At 46.9% G+C, this 18,990-nt stretch overlaps 1 protein-coding gene across 1 annotated transcript in view; it reads left to right on the top strand.

Moving 5' to 3' along the window:
- LOC142470156 (capping protein, Arp2/3 and myosin-I linker protein 2-like) overlaps positions 1–18,990 on the top strand; it is a 154,497-nt gene that overhangs the window by 35,990 nt on the left and 99,517 nt on the right. Inside the window, exon 3 of the mRNA XM_075577110.1 lies at positions 14,541–14,653. Within this exon, the coding sequence (XP_075433225.1) occupies positions 14,541–14,653 (113 nt within the window). The remainder of the gene's footprint in view (positions 1–14,540; positions 14,654–18,990) is intronic.

Here is an 18,990-nt window from a genome sequence, read left to right on the forward strand (position 1 = left end):
GGGGAAACAGGAGCAGTTAGAGGAGATATTGGGAGCGGTTATAGGAGCAGTTAGGGGACGAGTTATAACCGCTCGATATAGGAGCTGTTAGGGGAGGAGTTATAGGGAGCGGTTATAGGCGCAATTAGGGGAGGAGTTATAGGGAGCAGTTATGGGAAGGGCTATAGGAGCAAATGGGAAACGAGTTACATGGATCCGTTTAGGGAAGAGTTATAGGGTGCAATTATAGGATGGATTATGGAGGCTGGGGAGTTATAGGGATTTGTAGTACCTGTTAGGTGAGCAGTTGCAGGGGGTGGTTATACTGGAGCAGCAGGTAGAAGAGTTATGGTTGGGAAGAGTTCTAGGGATTTGTGGATCAGTAAGGGGAGAAGTTATAGTGAGTGGTTATAAGAGCAATACCCGGGAGAGTTAGAGGATGGCTGTAGGAGCTCGTTGGCTTCTCTGCCAGGGAAGGGATTACATGTAGATTATTCTCTTAGAAAACCATGTTCTGTAGTCTTTTGACTAAAAGGGAAAGCTAGCCAGGGTTTGAGTTCTGTCCTCTTCACAGTTAAGGTTTAGATCCTCCTGTTGCCTTCTCCCCACAGCCTTGCAATACACCCTGCCAAGGGTTTGAAGACATTGAAATGCACGACCCCATGTATTACATCTGTTCCCTGCAGAACTGTCAGTCACCGCTTCCGTTAAACGTGATACAGAACTCAAAAATAAATCTATTTTACTTTGTATGTAAAACAGATGAATCATTTGCCTATATTTTGCTTTATTGGTGTATTTATTTAGGATTGGTTTATAAAATTGCTTTATTATAAGAGGGTTTGTGGGCTTAAAGCAGCAATACTACTTTCCACCTTTTGTTCTTATTATTTTGATATGTAAAGCATATGACAATGTATAATTTTACATTCTTACCTAAGGTGGCAATCGTTTGGTGCTCCTGTCAAAATCCTGCTTGTGTGCCTAACATAATGGCCGCCTTTCCGTCTCAATCAATCCTTCAGTCAGTGTAACTCAGCCGTTACAATGTATCCTTATATTACTTACTAAGGTAACATTATCTATTGTTACAGTTTGCAGCTCAAACTGCTGGGAACATTGGCAACACATTATCACAAACAGGAAAGTGTTGCAAAGATCTTGCACTGCTGGGGAGGTGTGCTAAAACCTGCTCAAATTATGTTTTTAAACTCATTAAAAATAGCATTAGAAGTTGAATTAAAAAAAAAAGCCAATCACTATTATCTAATACAACAGAACCGATTTATTAAAAAAAACATACAGTATAATATTTCACGTTTTGCTGCTTTAACTGTAGGTAGGGGTGTCTAATATTTCTTATTTTGCAGGGATCCTGTTGACTTTAGAAATATGGTTTAAACCTATTAGAGGAATTAGTTTTATTTATTAGGGAAGGATACGGAATAATTAATAGGTTGGGAGTCTCTGCTTGAGGTATCCACATTGCCATTGGTAGTGGGATGAGAATCTAGTTCTAGAAGGATGTCCTGTGTGGGAGGACCAGGAGACACCCTTGTGTGTGTGTGTGTGTATGTGGGGGTGGGGAGGACCTGCCTGTTTAAAAGTGGGAGGGGGGGGGGGTAATGTACAGTGAACCAGCACTCCCATGGACTTTTTATCAAAAGGATTTATTTGGTATAATGGTCACTATTTGAGCGTCACCTTTGGACCATTCTCCTGCAAAAGGCCCATAGATGGGGCTGAAATGTTGACTATTATACTGTACCTAATCAATATGTTTGCCACGAAGTCCACAAGAATGCTAGTTCTCCCTACGCTGTATGCTGCACATGTGGGTCCTCCGAGCACCCGTGAGATCTCCATCCCGGTCCTCCGAAGGAAGAGGCAGTCTCACTGTGTGCAGTATGAAGGCAGATTCAATCTTTGAAGAGCAGCCTCAGAGTGAGGGGGTAGTTGGCCTATCTGTTGGAAGGGGGCCAACCTCAATGTGTAACGGAGAGAAAGTCTTACAATGTGGGATGTCTCACCAGCACGACCAACGCCCTTCATTGTGGGGCCTTAACTGCAAGATGACCAATATCCTGATATCACCCTTCATCATTCTTCTCTGTTTCGAGGGTCCACTCCACTCCTTTTTAGATCTCTGTGCCCTGTCTCCAGCTCTCTTCTCTCGGACGTCTTCTCTCTGTTCTTGATGTCCCTAGAGCCCTGTCCCACCTGAAATACTTGCCCATCTCTGGGATGCTCTCCTCCCTCACTAGCTGTCAAGCTGCCTCTCTCCCCATCTTCAAGACCCGTTAGAAACATCACCTTCCCAATCAAGCATTTCCATATCGCTGTAGTGTGGTCTCATGATAACCAACTGCATAAGCGCTCACCCTCGTGCCCTATACAATCTGCCCTTCCATGAACAACTTCTGTCTTTGTCTCCCAAAACACCGGTTAAGAGTTCCTATACCAAAGAACTTACAATCTGTCTCCCAATGTTTACTTTTATACCCTTATTTCTATTATTCTTCACTTATTTGTGTCTTGTATATTATCAGCACAAACCGCGGCATATATAGTTGGCCTATTTAACCCTTTGAATGCCCTCAGCGCCAGATACGGTCGCGACCTCATTGATGCGGGGAACAGGAGCGCCAAACGCGATCTCCCCTAAAAGTTGAGCAGAAAGCCTGTGACGTGCCCACTATGTAATGGGGTCTCTGGAGTGCCAGACGTGGTGGCTGTGTCATGGGACACCCAAAGGGTTAACTAAAAATACAATACACTCTACAATACGCACTTAAATGGTGGTTAGGAAACCTAACTGAGGAAATAAATACCGCTGAAATTCAAACGTGACATGACCGGAGTTATTACGCACTTTAGAGAAAATCACCAATACATCCCAAAGAAAATGTTTTTAAATTCAATGTTTCTCCAAAACAGCAAACTGCTCAAATATATGTTTTTTTATACATACATATATAACATAGAAAAAGAACAAAAAGCACCCCGTAATAACAGTCACTGGTGTGGGTGCAGATCCTATAATGAACAATAAGCAATACGATACCGTTTGGAAATGAAATCAGCAGGCAGCACTCCAGAATTGAACAAACAAGTGTATTGAAAAAATAAACACAAAACCAACGTTTCGGTCCACGAATGGGACCTTTGTCAAGGTATCGTATTGCTTACAATACATACATGTATGTATGTATGTATGTACTGCTGCGGCCGAGTTTATTCGAGCATTTGCCCGTTCTCGGCCGCAGCAGTAACCTGGCACGCGCCGGAGGGTGCCGGGCGCACGCCGAAGCAGCGGAGGAGCGCCCTCCGATCGGGGCGCTCTCCCTCCCGCTGCCGGGTCCGCCGGGTCCCCCGGAACCCCCTGCCGCCGTCCCCCACATCGCGGGACACCAGGGCTCCCTCGGGGAGCCCTGGACGCGCGTGCAGGGGGCGCAGGCTCCCGATGACGCGTGACCGCGCGTCACGCCGAGGGGCGGCCACTAGCAAGCCGGGAAATCTCCCGGCTTGCGGATCTGGCCGCAGTGTGATAAACTGTGTCGGTAGTGTATGTATGTATGTATGTATGTATGTATGTATGTATGTATGTATGTATGTATGTGTATATACATATATATGTATGTATGTATTTTGTACGAACATTTCGCAGATATTCCTATTAGGAGTTTCGTTAACCCTAACACTGACTCAGACAGTGAAGGGGTTAATTGTGCCCGCGCTGCCTTTTAGTTTATTGCTAAGAACTTGCGATTCTTTAAACTCGCTGCACAATATCACACTGACGCGCACAGCGAGACATTGCAATTCACCACTGCTTCTCTGGCAGTGAAGAGGTTAAGGCAGGGATTCTCAACTCCAGTCCTCAACACTCCCCCCAACCCCCCCCCCCCCCGCCCCAACAGGTCAGGTTGTCGGGGTATCCCTGCTTCAGCACAGGTGGCTCAATCAGTCCCTGCTTCAGCACAGGTGGCTGAGCCTCTGATTGGGCCACCTGTGCTGAAGCTGGGAAATCCTTAAAACTTGACCTGTTGAGGGGGTCTAAAGGGCTGGAGTTGAGACCCCCCCCGGGTAAAGTGTCCCGTGTAACCCCTTCACTGCCAGAGATAATCCTGCAAACTGGCACAGTCTGATTTGTAATTTTTTTTACCCATTCAAAGTTAATTTTTTTCAGTCCAGAATTCCCGAATCTCCCTGCTTTTCTTTCTGTTTATCGGTTCCTCGCTACTCACGCAAACGATACACATCGCATATGTAAAACCCACCTCGACCTTTATCTGGGTATGAGAAGCCGCTATAATTAAGGCGTTCCGTCTTCGGAAAGGTCATAGGTACTTTCAGATAATTGCTTGGCCTTTATTAGCCGGGCCTGCGCCCGCACTGTCAGATTACCACAGATATGCAATATCTCTTGTTTATCTACAGTATTTAAAAGGTTCAATCCCACTGCACCCCCCCCCACCCCCTCCCCAAACCAGCTTCAAGCTAAACACATCCTATAATTATAGTATTCAAGCTTGTTCCATATAGTGTACATCTCAAAATCTACTGACTCTTAGGCCTCGATCATACCAAGAGCTGCAGGGCGGCAGCGCTATTCTGTGACATCACCCAGCGCTGCCGCCGAGCAGCGCCTTGATTATACCGGGGACACAGGAGAGAAGAGTGTAACGGTGGGGGTAGCAAGTTTTCATAAATAAAGTTGAAGCCTGACTGGTTACACCTAAATAACTGTGTGTCCCTGGTAGCTAAGTAGCACTACGAGCCAGGGACAGTGTACTTGTGTGTAATGATCAAATACGTGTCTGTAATAAAAAGCTTTCTGTGTGATGTCACATTTCCAGGGTGGCAGGGAATCAGAGGTTTCTTGTGCATGAGTTTTAAAGGGGGATATTTGGGTCAAACGGTGTACAGAATATGCCACGGGGTCGGGGACCAAAGTTACCGCTTCTCCGGTGAAAGTACACAACGAGCAGGCACGGTCTGCGGGTACGCGTATGCATATTGACCCGGCAATATCTCCCCTTAAAAACATATTTGCGACTCACCGATAGGATGTCTTTATTAAGCATATCCCCGGATTAGCAAGTGTGAAATGTGTTGTACTTTGTATGCATTAATGTCTATGCGGTCAGCCTGGGCATCTACATAGGTGCTGGGATGTCTGCATAACATTGGAGTTCAAAGGAGAGATGGGATGTCCAGAGGTGAGAAGACCGTTTGGTGAGCGGGGAAGGGCACAGTACCAGGTCCAGAGAGCAAAGGCACCCGCTGGGGCACCTTTTGGACTGCCAGACCCGGTGGAGCCTGCCCAGCGGGTGGCAATGGGTTGGCTGGGGGAAGATGCTTCTGGTAGGCGTGTTTCCCATTGGTCGATTCATATTTCCCGCTCGCCAGGCTTTTTGAGCCGGCTTGGCACGCCCCGTCCTCCCGATCCCCCAGTCTGATTGGCTGGCTGAGGTACGATCGGTTCTCTGATTGGTGGCTAGTCTCCTTTCCATGTTAAACATAGAACAGCAGGGTCTATGTAAGGAGGTAAAACAGAAGGAGAGCAGAGCACTTGTATCCATTGGAAAAAGGAGTAGAACAGAGAGAGTTGTCCCGGAGTATAAAAGATTTATTAATAAAGGAGTGATAAAGGGCTTTTTTTTGCCTGAAACGCGTAGGTGCTGCTGACAGGCCTATTTGTCCATGTTTGTTTTCCTTTATTAATAAAGCACGCTTCTACTGGTATGTTAACTTTAATTGGCTTTACAGTTAGGTCCGGAAATAATTGGACACTGACACAATTTTCATAATTTGGGCTCTGTACGCCACCACAATGGATTTGAAATGAAACAACCGAGATGCAATAGAAGTGCAGACTTTCAGCTTTAATTCAAGGGGTTGAACAAAAATATCGTATGAAACGTTTAGGAATTGCAACCATTTTCATACACAGTCCCCTTATTTCAGGGGCTCAAATGTAATTGGACAAATGAACACAATCATAAATAAAATGTTAATTTTTAATACTTTGTCGAGAATCCTTTGCAGGCAATGACTGCTTGAAGTCTGGAATGCATGGACATCATCAAACGCTGGGTTTCCTCCTTTGTGATACTTTGCCAGGCCTTTACTGCAGCTGTCTGCAGTTGTTGTTTGTTCGTGGGTCTTTCTGCCTTATGTTTTGTCTTCAGCAAGTGAAATGCATGCTCGATCGGGTTGAGATCAGTTGACTGACTCGGCCATTGCAAAATATTACACTTCTTTGCCTTAAAAAAAACTCCTGGGTTGCTTTCGCAGTATGTTTTCAGTCATTGTCCATCTGTAAAGTGAAGTGCCATCCAATAAACTTCGCTATATTTGGCTGAATCTGAGCAGACAATATATCCCTATACACTTCAGAATTCATCCGGCTGCTTCTGTCTTCTGTCACATCATCAATAAACACTAGTGACCCAGTGCCATTGTAAGCCATGCATGCCCATGCCATCACACTGCCTCCACCGTGTTTTACAGATGATGTGGTATGCTTCGGATCATGAGCCGTTCCAAGCCTTCTCCATACTTTTTTCCTCCCATCATTCTGGTACAGGTTGATCTTAGTTTCATCTGTCCAAAGAATGCGTTCCAGAACTAGGCTGGCTTTTTAAGATAATATATATATATATATATATCTAATAAAGAATATCACGTGTGAGCACATTCACATGTCTTAGACAGGTCTGCAACCCTGCCTTTCAACCATTATCACCTCGCATACAGTGCTCCCACTGCAGCAAGGTATTCTGAGAAATGACATGCAAATGGGCACACAATGTGTCACCTTTTGCCTGAAATCCAGTTTTACATGGAACCCTTATAAGCAAATGCTCTGCTGTTCACACAGCTTTCAAGCACAGCATTGGATTAGATGCAAAGCCAGTCAAACCACTCACAGGCAGCTGTTTCGACCTTTTGAGTCTCATCAGTGTGAGGTTGGTTGTTCTGGCTTTGCAATTTTCAAGCTGGATAGGTTTACCATACACATTATTTAAGTTATGATGGGTGAAAAAGGTGACAAATCAGGGTCTGGTTCGTACTGAAGACACCTGGCCCTGACCCTCTCTTATTGTGTCCATGTTGCGGCATGGGATATAAAACATGGTGAGGGAGACCCCTAAGTTAGTTGCTTTTAGCTTTAGTTCTAGATCAGGGGTGCGCAAACTTTTCAGCCTGCACCCCCCTTTCCTGCTCTCCCCCCCTGCTCGCGCCCCCCCGCCTGCTCACGCCCCCCCTCCTTTACCTTGGCTCTGGCAACAAATGACACCGCGGGGTCATGTGACGTCACGTTGCCACGGCAACGTCTCACTGGAAGCCAAGGTAAGGGAGTTACAGAGGCCTTGCGCGGTCCCCGGCATTTGCCACTTGCCGTGGGGAAGAGCGCGGGGCCTCTGTAACTGCTGCGCCCCCCCTGGGAAATCTCAGCCCCCCCCCCCCCCCCAGTTTGCGCACCCCTGCTATAGAGTGACATGCCATACATTTCACTCCGGGACCAGTTAGAACGTTGTATTCTTTATAGAAGATTCGGGTACATGGGGTTGCCCGTTTAATGAGTGGGGCCATTCTCTATTTTGGCTGTTCTGTAACATCCTGCCTGCGAAGGAAGACATCTGCTCGCCGAGAGATGACGTGTTATCCTCTCTGTGAGCAGCTCTGCCCTTCGCTGCAGCAGAATCCTTCAGATAAGTGGAACGGGGGTTTTATTCTCTCTGTGTAATGTTATATACCAGGGCTGTGAAATATCCCGCTGTGCTCAGAAAGAACAGCACGTTCACCTCAGCACGAAAATATCTCTAATTGTAGCTGGAGAGGTGAACATTTTATGAATGGTTTTTTTTGTCATCTATTTTATTTCATACAAAATATATATATATATATATATATATATATATATATATATATACAGTTAGGTCCGGAAATAATTGGACACTGACACAATTTTCATAATTTTAGCTCTGTACGCCACCACAATGGATTTGAAATGAAACAACTGAGATGCAATAGAAGTGCAGACTTTCATCTTTAATTCAAGGTATTGAACAAAAATATTGTATGAAACGTTTAGGAATTGCAACCATTTTCATACACAGTCCCCTTATTTCAGGGGCTCAAATGTAATTGGACAAATGAACACAATCATTCATAAAATGTTCATTTTTAATACTTTGTCGAGAATCCTTTGCAGGCAATGACTGCTTGAAGTCTGAACGCGTGGACATCACCAAACGCTGGGTTTCCTCCTTTGTGATGCTTTGCCAGGCCTTTACTGCAGCTGTCTTCAGTTGTTTTTTGTTCGTTGGTCTTTCTGCCTTAAGTTTTGTCTTCTGCAAGTGAAATGCATGCTCGATCGGGTTGAGATCAGGTGATTGACTCGGCCATTGCAGAATATTCCACTTCTTTGCCTTAAAAAACTCCTGGGTTGCTTTCGCAGTATGTTTTGGGTCATTGTCCATCTGTAAAGTGAAGCGCCGTCCAAACAACTTCGCTGAATTTGGCTGAACCTGAGCAGACAATATATCCCTATACACTTCAGAATTCATCCGGCTGCTGCTGTCTTCTGTCACATCATCAATAAAAACTATTGACCCGGTGCCATTGTAAGCCATGCATGCCCATGCCATCACCCTGCCTCCACCGTGTTTAACAGATGATGTGGTGTGCTTCGGATCATGAGCCGTGGTGAACCCTCTGTATTTGCTCTCGTGAAGTCTTCTCTTTATGGTAGACTTGGATAATGATATGCCTACCGCCTGGAGAGTGTTCTTCACTTGGCTGGATGTTGTGAAGGGGTTTTCTTTACCATGGAAAGGATCCTACGATCATCCACCACTGTTGTCTTCCGTGGAAGTCCAGGCCTTTTTGTGTTGCAGATCTCACCAATGCGTTCTTTTGTTGATTTGGCCACTCCTAATGTCCCTGCTATCTCTCTGATGGATTTTCTTTTTTTTTGCAGCCTAAGGATGCCCTGTTTCACTTGCATTGAGAGCTCCTTTGACCGCATGTTGTGGGTTCACAGCAACAGCTTCCAAATGTGAATGCCACACCTGGAATCAACTCCAGACCTTTTAGCTGCTTAATTGATGATGAAATGACGAAGGAATAGCCCACACCTGTCCATGAAACAGCTTTTGAGTCAATTGTCCAATTACTTTTGGTCCCTTGAAAAAGAGGGGGCTACATATTAAAGAGATGTAATTCCTAAACCCTTCCTCCAATTTGGATGTGAATACCCTCAAATTAAAGCTGATAGATGGCACTTTAAGCCCATATTCATTATTTAACTGAAAGTTGAATTTATTTTGGTACACAGCCGAAATAACAAAACTTGTATCAGTGTCCAATTATTTCCGGACTAACTGTGTGTTGCAGACCTGTCTAAGACATGCAAATGAACATACAGTAATATTTACAGTTGCTATATATATATATATATATATATATATATTTTTTTTTTTTTTCATGTTTAAAAATAAAATCCCTTGTTATTTTTTTGTTAGAATGTTTTAAAATAGAAGAAATACAATGGAAAATATGAGTAGATTTGTATATATATATATATATATATATATATATATTAATTATATATATATAGTTAGAAAAGGTTGGGGGAGCACACAGATACACCAATATGGTGCAGTACCCTTTACTGTACTTATTAAAAAAACAAACGAAATAAAGCAAACCGCCCACTGACATGTTCATGTATTTTCCTCTAAGGCACCAGAAGTTAAGACTTACTGGTGTGGATGGCGTTTCCTCGGTGAGTGGAGGGTCATTGGTGCCCGTACTTTCCGACCACCACTTCCTGGTGTGTCTGTCAAACTGGAAATCATGTGTAGTGACGGGATGTCATACAAACGTGACTTCCGTGTGTGTGTTCTTCACACCGGAGGTGGTAGGTGGAAAGCGGCGAAGGCAGCAAGAACAAGCCCCCACCGTCCTTCACAGTTTCCTGTTTGTGATCATGTGTTGCCAATATTCCCAGCAGTGTGAGCTGCAAACTGTAACAATAGATAATGTTACCTTAGTAATATCAGAATACATTGTAGCTGCTGAGTTACACTGACTGAAGGATTGATTTGAAACTGAAAGGCGGCCAGTTAGTGAACCCTGGGAAGCAAGATCTTTACTGACCGATCATGGGAGAACTAATCGATTGGCAGCTTAGGTAATTAGTTCTGAATAAAGGAAATCAAAGACTGCATATATTAAAACAAAAAGAAGATATTTTTTTGAATCTGCTTGATTTGCCTCTGTAACACAGATTAAAGCTGCAGATCAGGCAATATCCTGCATGTGTTTTTTTTTTTAATTAATCAGTTCTGTAGTAAGAAAAAATACTTTTAGCATTTTCTGTTTAAAAAACAACAACTTTGAAAGATCAATGTTCTTGTATTCTATTTTAACAAGCATGCTTGTTCCTATAGCAACCATTTACATTCCCCATATTTAAAGATTTCGCCAAACTTTGCCGATCAATAGACGGAGAACGAATTGACCGCCAGCTATGCAGTTCTTTAGGTAATTAGAGATTGCCCACATGAAACTACTGAAGTAAAAAAATAAAAGACTGAACTGCAGCTTTAATAGGAGAGTTTACAGGTGTCCGTCCCTCTGCGTGTACAGGTGTCCGTCCCTCTGCGTGTACAGGTGTCCGTCCCTCTGCGTGTACAGGTGTCCGTCCCTCTGCGTGTACAGGTGTCCGTCCCTCTGCGTGTACAGGTGTCCGTCCCTCTGCGTGTACAGGTGTCTGTCCCTCTGCGTGTACAGGTGTCCGTCCCTCTGCGTGTACAGGTGTCCGTCCCTCTGCGTGTACAGGTGTCCGTCCCTCTGCGTGTACAGGTGTCCGTCCCTCTGCGTGTACAGGTGTCCGTCCATCTGCGTGTACAGGTGTCCGTCCCTCTGCGTGTACAGGTGTCCGTCCCTCTGCGTGTACAGGTGTCCGTCCCTCTGCGTGTACAGGTGTCCGTCCCTCTGCGTGTACAGGTGTCCGTCCCTCTGCGTGTTTTTTACATTTCTTCACAATACTCGCCATTGTTTTGCTCACTTATGTTTTTAAACTCAAATCACCTTTACAGTGCCCCACTGATGTACCAGTTACAGCGTGTGCCCAGCCTGCAGAGGTCCTTATGATGCACCAGCTATGTAGGGTTGCCAGGTGGCTTCTCCAAAAATACTGGGCACAATTATTTATTTATTTATAAAATGTTTTACGAGGAAGTAATATATTGAGAGTTACCTCTCGTTTTCAAGTATGTCCTGGGCACAGCGTTATGATGACAGATATATGGTTACAATACATAGTTACCTAAGTGAACAGGTTATTCATTTATACACAAGACATTGCATGCACAGTAAGAGATAATATATATTATAGGCGTATATGTAACAGTTACAGACCAGATTAAAATGTGAGAAAGCCTTAGTTTTGAAAGAACTTAGACTGGTGGCGGCTGTGAGAGTCCGGTAGACTGTTCCAGTTTTGGGGTGCACGGTAAGAGAAGGAAGAGCGGCCGGATACTTTGCTGAGCCTTGGGACCATGAACAGTCTTTTGGAGTCAGATCTCAGATAAGGGCTGCATGTGGTAGGGGTCAGGAGCTTGTTCAGATAGGCGGGTAGCTTGCCCAGAAAGTATTTGAATGCAAGACAGGAAAGATGAACTTTGATGGTGCAAATGTGACGCGTTCGAGCCACACACACACCTCTCCATGCTGTGTCCTCCTCTCCTTGGCCCCACCCCCAAGCTCCTGACACCTCCTGATTGGCTGCTACTGGGTAATGCAGCCAATCAGAATGGAGGAAGCTGCCCAGCCCCATAGCAGCAGCCCTGCTCTCTCCCTGCTTGGGGAAATCGTGTGGCCCCCACAAGCCGGTAAGGTCACTATGTCCAGAGAGGTAACACCGATGTACACATACATGTCCAGTATTACCTCTAATTCTTTACAGGACAGTCCGGTTCAATACTGGACACCTAGCAACCCTATGAGCTATGTCCTGAGCTCTTGTTCATCTTCTAAGGCAGATCAGGCTGGTTCCTCCAATGGAACAGCCAGCCCAATCCAAACAGAAGCAGAAGGCCCCTCCTCTTCCGTTTCCGGCATCCAGGGCCTGGGCACCATGTGATTGCTCCAGGAGTGATCAGGTGATGCAGAAGTTCCAGAGCACTCGGGTGCTATCAGACCACCAGTAAAGGGTAATATGTCTGCTCACCTCTCTCACTTAGCCTTGGAGGCCCTTTTTTAAATAAAAGATCAAATCAAAAACAACTAGTAAAAAAATAAAAATAAGGTTGGTAATCTTTAAAAGGGATCATATGGAGGTCACCTTCCAAATGCAGAAGTAGCCAGATTTACTGCTCTCTGTGCCACGGTTGCTTACGGTGCGGTGAGTGCGCACGATCGTGGCACCGAAAAACAAAGGGTTAACGCTGCAGGGTCCCTGCTTCTGAATGGGTGCCCCATAGTGTTAATCCTTCTGAGCCATCTGTGTGAAAGCCAAAGAGTTTGGAGGAGCTGCGGAGAGATACACGGCACTCTTCTACGATACAGAAGCAGTCTTGATGAGTGTGCCCTGTCCCAGAGCAGCTCAGAAGGTAACTAGCAGTCTCTGTGTCTGTCCAACCCCTTAATGATGTAGATAACCGAATATAGGTATCTAGATCTTCAGGGGGAATGCTGTAGGACCATATTCGGTCATCTACATCATCAAGGGGCTGGATAGGACAGGACATTGAATACAGTCCAGCCCACTGGACGGCGTAGATAACCGAATATTGTCCTATAGTATTTCCACCCCGTTCTCCCCCCCCCTCCCCATGACGTAAATACCCATATTCGGGTATCTACGTCATCAAAGGGTTGGACAGACACGGAGACACAGAGACTGCTTCTTGCCTTCTGAGCTGCTCTGGGTCACGGCACACTCACAGAGACTGCTTCTTACCTTCTGAGCTGCTCTGGGTCACGGCACACTCACAGAGACTGCTTCTTACCTTCTGAGCTGCTCTGGGTCACGGCACACTCACAGAGACTGCTTCTTACCTTCTGAGCTGCTCTGGGTCACGGCACACTCACAGAGACTGCTTCTTACCTTCTGAGCTGCTCTGGGTCACGGCACACTCACAGAGACTGCTTCTTACCTTCTGAGCTGCTCTGGGTCACGGCACACTCACAGAGACTGCTTCTTACCTTCTGAGCTGCTCTGGGTCACGGCACACTCACAGAGACTGCTTCTTACCTTCTGAGCTGCTCTGGGTCACGGCACACTCACAGAGACTGCTTCTTACCTTCTGAGCTGCTCTGGGTCACGGCACACTCACAGAGACTGCTTCTTACCTTCTGAGCTGCTCTGGGTCACGGCACACTCACAGAGACTGCTTCTTACCTTCTGAGCTGCTCTGGGTCACGGCACACTCACAGAGACTGCTTCTTACCTCCTGAGCTGCTCTGGGTCACGGCACACTCACAGAGACTGCTTCTTACCTCCTGAGCTGCTCTGGGTCACGGCACACTCACAGAGACTGCTTCTTACCTTCTGAGCTGCTCTGGGTCACGGCACACTCACAGAGACTGCTTCTTACCTCCTGAGCTGCTCTGGGTCACGGCACACTCACATAGACTGCTTCTTACCTCCTGAGCTGCTCTGGGTCACGGCACACTCACATAGACTGCTTCTTACCTCCTGAGCTGCTCTGGGTCACGGCACACTCACATAGACTGCTTCTTACCTCCTGAGCTGCTCTGGGTCATGGCACACTCACAGAGACTGCTTCTTACCTCCTGAGCTGCTCTGGGTCACGGCACACTCACAGAGACTGCTTCTTACCTCCTGAGCTGCTCTGGCCTTCTGAGCTGCTCTGGGTCACGGCACACTCACAGAGACTGCTTCTTACCTCCTGAGCTGCTCTGGGTCACGGCACACTCACAGAGACTGCTTCTTACCTCCTGAGCTGCTCTGGGTCACGGCACACTCACAGAGACTGCTTCTTACCTTCTGAGCTGCTCTGGGTCACGGCACACTCACAGAGACTGCTTCTTACCTTCTGAGCTGCTCTGGGTCACGGCACACTCACAGAGACTGCTTCTTACCTTCTGAGCTGCTCTGGCCTTCTGAGCTGCTCTGGGTCACGGCACACTCACAGAGACTGCTTCTTACCTTCTGAGCTGCTCTAAATGGCCAAATCTTCTCATTTTGAATGTTCAAATATTTTATTTAAAAAAATACCAAAAAAAATGACTTTTTTCAAATGCTACCTGGTCGGTAAACATTTGAAAATGAAATAAAAATGCCAAATTTGGGCAAATAATGTGTCCATCTCTAAACATCACCTCCTTCGCGCCTGCTGTGAAACCCTGACACATACGCCATTGTTACACTGTATAAACAAGCATTCCCTTGCAAGTGAATGGGACTAACCTCTCCCCCAGCGCGGGGAAACTAGCGGCTTCACGGCACAATCTTCTCATTACAGACAACAAAGTTCCTATTTCAGAGAAGTAAATTGCTCTTTGTTGTGTCCCAGGTGCTGCCGGCCATACGGGACAATACTGAGATCAATGAATGCGAAGAGTGTGCGAAGGTGGATGAAGGAGTAGAAGAGTTTTTCTCCAAGAAACTTCTACAAGACGAGTACCAGTGAGTAGCATTTCTCTCGGAGTCTCTGTATATATGTGTGTACATTGTATATGTAGCGAACACTGTAACGCACGGGCGGCCAACTCCAGTCCTCAAGGGCCACCATCACGTCAGATGTGCAGGATATCCCTGCTTCAGCACAGGTGGCTCAGTCTGCAGGGGTATCCCGAAAACATGACCTGTTGGTGGCCCTTGAGGACTGGAGTTGGCCGCCCCTGCTCTAATATATACTTATCAGACTGGCCAGAGAGACGCATTTCCGCTTTGTAGCTGAGAAATGTTCTCTCGTGCTGCACGCGTCGCTTTCCTTCTATACTCCTAGCAATGCGCGCGGCGCCTTCCACAATGATACAAGTACAGCAAATATAAAAGGGGATGCCTGCCCCAGAGGGTCTACATCCCAAGGTCCAGGTCCACCAAACACCGGCTCGTAAAGGGACGTCACCTAAAATAGGAACGGACATTATGTTCTGAGATTTACTCTCATCCCCAAAGCTAATTGTATGTAAACACAACGTCCGAACAACATCGCGTAAGAATAGGCGTAACATGATGTTATTGTAGCGTGACGTCGCATTACCTTTGTATAATTGTGTTACTCCGGTCCAGGCCGGAGCTGGAAGTTGGGCCCAAGCTTTCCGCGTCGGGCCTCTGCTGGAGGCAGGGCCCCAGCTCTCCCCGGCTGCGGCCCAGCCTTTATGCCAAGTCACCACCTGCCAAATGCCGGTCGGTATCAGAAGTTAGGCCCACCGTCCGCCTGCAGCACCGGAGGCCTCCCCCAAAACTAAAAGTGTGTGTTGTGGTGGAGCTGGGGAATTGTGTGTGTGTGTATTGTGGGAGGGGGGGGGGCGTATTATAAAAAACTTAAATTTGGCAACCATAACTGTGGTGTTATAGACCCTGCAAAAGCCCCATTTCATTGTCTGGATGGGAGTGACACCGCGTTTTGGTCTGACCTAACTAACGTTAAGTCCCCACGCACTTCCGCATATCATTATCAGTAACGGCCATTCTAATTAACGCTATGCTGTACCGGAGAAAGCATGTCGTGGCGTTAATATAATTGTCCTTTGCGTTACTCTTAACGTCCCTTTAGGTGATTTAACTGAGCTTTGGATCTGGGTATGTTGATCATTTCTCCCTGAAATCCCCAGAATTCCCTCTGCCAATGGAAGTCTCCCATTTACATGGTCACATAATAACTTTATTTCATATAGTGCTTTTCTCCCAATGGGACTCAAAACGCGTCACAATTACAGTACAGCACATAGGATTGTTTATAGTCTATGTTCTGTCGGTGCTGGGGCAGTAGCATTGCCAGGTGACTTATCCGAAAATTCCACAGCCCCCCCAAAAATTCCACAGCCCCCCCCAACCAGTCAGGTCACTATGTCTACAGAGGTTATACCGGACACACACAGGACAATCTGGTTCAATACTGGACACCTGGCAACCCTACGAGGCACAGGGGGATAATGTGACTTACCCAAGGTCACAAGGAGTCCCCTGCTTCAGTCAGTGTCACCATTTACAGTCAGTATCTTTACTCACTGAGCAGCACCTTCTCCCTTGCTGCAGAACACCCTTCCGAGGTTGTGCTTCCTGTTTATGACATGGAATCTCTCTCCTCGGGATTTATGCTTTGCCTGACAGTTTTAAAGAGCAGCGAGTCGTTTTCTCCGGGCGCATGCAGATTAGAAAAAGAAGGCACACAGCTTGCTAAATCTTCCACTGCGGCAGCAGCCCGTTCACACGCACGTTTCTGAGCCGCTGCACCCGAAATACACCCTTCCCTTTTAGCGCGCCCCAGATCCAGAGAGCCCCGTTACCTCGGGTCTCATAGCGGGACGTCACGTAGAGCAGGAAAGGATGTTACATTCCCGGGGGGAACAATTATCCACAAATATGTAACAGCAACGTCTGTTCTGATTAGCGAAGGCGTCACGTCACTGTGACACATCGCTGTGAGAGGGTGGGCGCCCGATATCCGAGTCCTTTACTCAGGATATAACTAACATAGCGCCCGTTCCCCTCTGCGGTAACGGCCATGATAGTGACCGCAGTGCGGAGGGGAAAACACGATGTAACATTGTGTTATTAGAAGATTCTCGTTGAGACTTAATGTGGCGTCTCAGGTTAACGCAGCGTTGTCACTTAGCCCTATCAGAGATTTGTGGGTCTGGGACTGGGCGTGCTGTGAGCCCAGGTGTGGCCAACTCCGGTCCTCAAGGGCCTCCAACAGGCCAGGTACTGTCTCAGCAACTGATTGAGCCACCTGCGCTGAAGCAGGGATATCCTTACAACCTGACCTGTTGGTGGCCCTTGAGGACTGGAGTTGGCCACCCCCTGGTGGTAACCTCACTTTATCCAACTTTAAAGCTGCAGTTCCACTTAAGACTACAAGGATGTAATTGCCGTAACAAGTCTGATCATTTGAAACCAGCTGATGGTTATTCTGAAATCTCGGGAGTATTTTCAGTTATCTGTAACAGTGGGAAAGATGTTCCTTGTTTCATGTTATAGCAGCAGCTCCCCTGGCTCATTTTATTTTTTCCCGTTGATTTCCCTCTTTTGTTTACGGCTGAACCACGCTATTTTCAGCACAGGGGACCCCCCTGATCCGGAGATACACACCTGTGACCTCATCAGTGTCACCCCTCTTTGGGGACTACTCATTCTGTAAAGGGGTTAATGGCTTAAAGGGTTAACTAGGTGGGATCACTCAGGGTTAACTCCTCCCCCTTTCTACCTGTCAGCAGTGATGTCACCATATGGGGATAGAAGGGTATATATAGCTCCACCCTATGTTATAGAAGCAGGTTCTTCAGACTTTTGACTGGGGGTCCTCGCTGTGAGTCCTGTAAATAGGTTTGTGTGTTTAGTCAAATGTATTAAGATGTAATAATAATATGTTCTTGTATAGCGCTGCTAGTTTTACGTAGCACTTTACAGAGACATTTTTCAGGCACAGGTCCCTGCCCCGTGGAGCTCACAATCTATGTGTTTTGGTGCCTGAGGCACAGGGACATAAAGTGACTTGCCCAAGGAAACAAGGACCCAACACCGGGAATTGAACCAGGTTCCCCTGCTTCAAACTCAGTGCCAGTCAGTGTCTTTACTCACTGAGCCGCTCCTTCTCCCAGGTTCCCCTGCTTCAAACTCAGTGCCAGTCAGTGTCTTTACTCACTGAGCCGCTCCTGTGTCACGTTGTTGTTTTCAGCTAGAAACGTGTCCCGATCTAAGTAAACGCCAGTAGTAAGGGACCACGATTGGTCTCGCTACTGATAAGGATGCAGCACGCTCTTGATAGGAGTTCTCGGCATAGTAACTCCGGGTATGTTTGGCCCGTCCCAACCGCTAAGGGGATCTGTGCATTCCCACAGTAGTTGTATAGGTATGAAGGTATGTGCCATACATAATAGCGGATTGCTAATCCAGGAGCCCAAAGTGGCTTTACTAACTATACAAGAGACCGACAATGTATTCTTGACTATGGGTAACAAGTTCAGTATCTCCCCAGTGTAGGATTGAGAGCTACCGGAGGAAGTATGTATGTATCTGGCTCCTGTTATTTTCCTGCCTGTCTATCCACGCACAGCCTTCACCCACCCAGCACCCTGCACAGGCCTGAGATACTGAGCCCTGCCAATGTATATACATAGTTACACCCACACCCAGCCTGCACCCACCCAGCACCCTGCACAGGCCTGAGATACTGAGCCCTGACAATGTATATACATAGTTACACCCACACCCAGCCTGCACCCACCCAGCACCCTGCACAGGCCAGAGATACTGAGCCCTGCCACTGTATATACATAGTTACACCCACACCCAGCCTGCACCCACCCAGCACCCTGCACAGGCCAGAGATACTGAGCCCTGCCACTGTATATACATAGTTACACCCACACCCATCCTGCACCCACCCAGCACCCTGCACAGGCCTGAGATACTGAGCCCTGCCAATGTATATACATAGTTACACCCACACCCAGCCTTCACCCACCCAGCACCTTGCACAGGCCTGGGATACTGAGCATTACCAATGTATATACGTAGTTACACCCACACCCATCCTGCACCCACCCAGCACCCTGCACAGGCCTGAGATACTGAGCACTGCCAATGTATATACATAGTTACACCCACGCCCAGCCTGCACCCACCCAGCACCCTGCACAGGCCTGAGATACTGAGCCCTGCCAATGTATATACATAGTTACACACACGCACAGCCTGCACCCACCCAGCACCCTGCACAGGCCTGAGATACTGAGCCCTGCCAATGTATATACGTAGTTACACCCAGCACCCAGCCTTCACCCACCCAGCAC

Source organism: Ascaphus truei, chromosome 19, assembly GCF_040206685.1.
Source record: "Ascaphus truei isolate aAscTru1 chromosome 19, aAscTru1.hap1, whole genome shotgun sequence".
Lineage (NCBI taxonomy): Eukaryota > Metazoa > Chordata > Amphibia > Anura > Ascaphidae > Ascaphus > Ascaphus truei.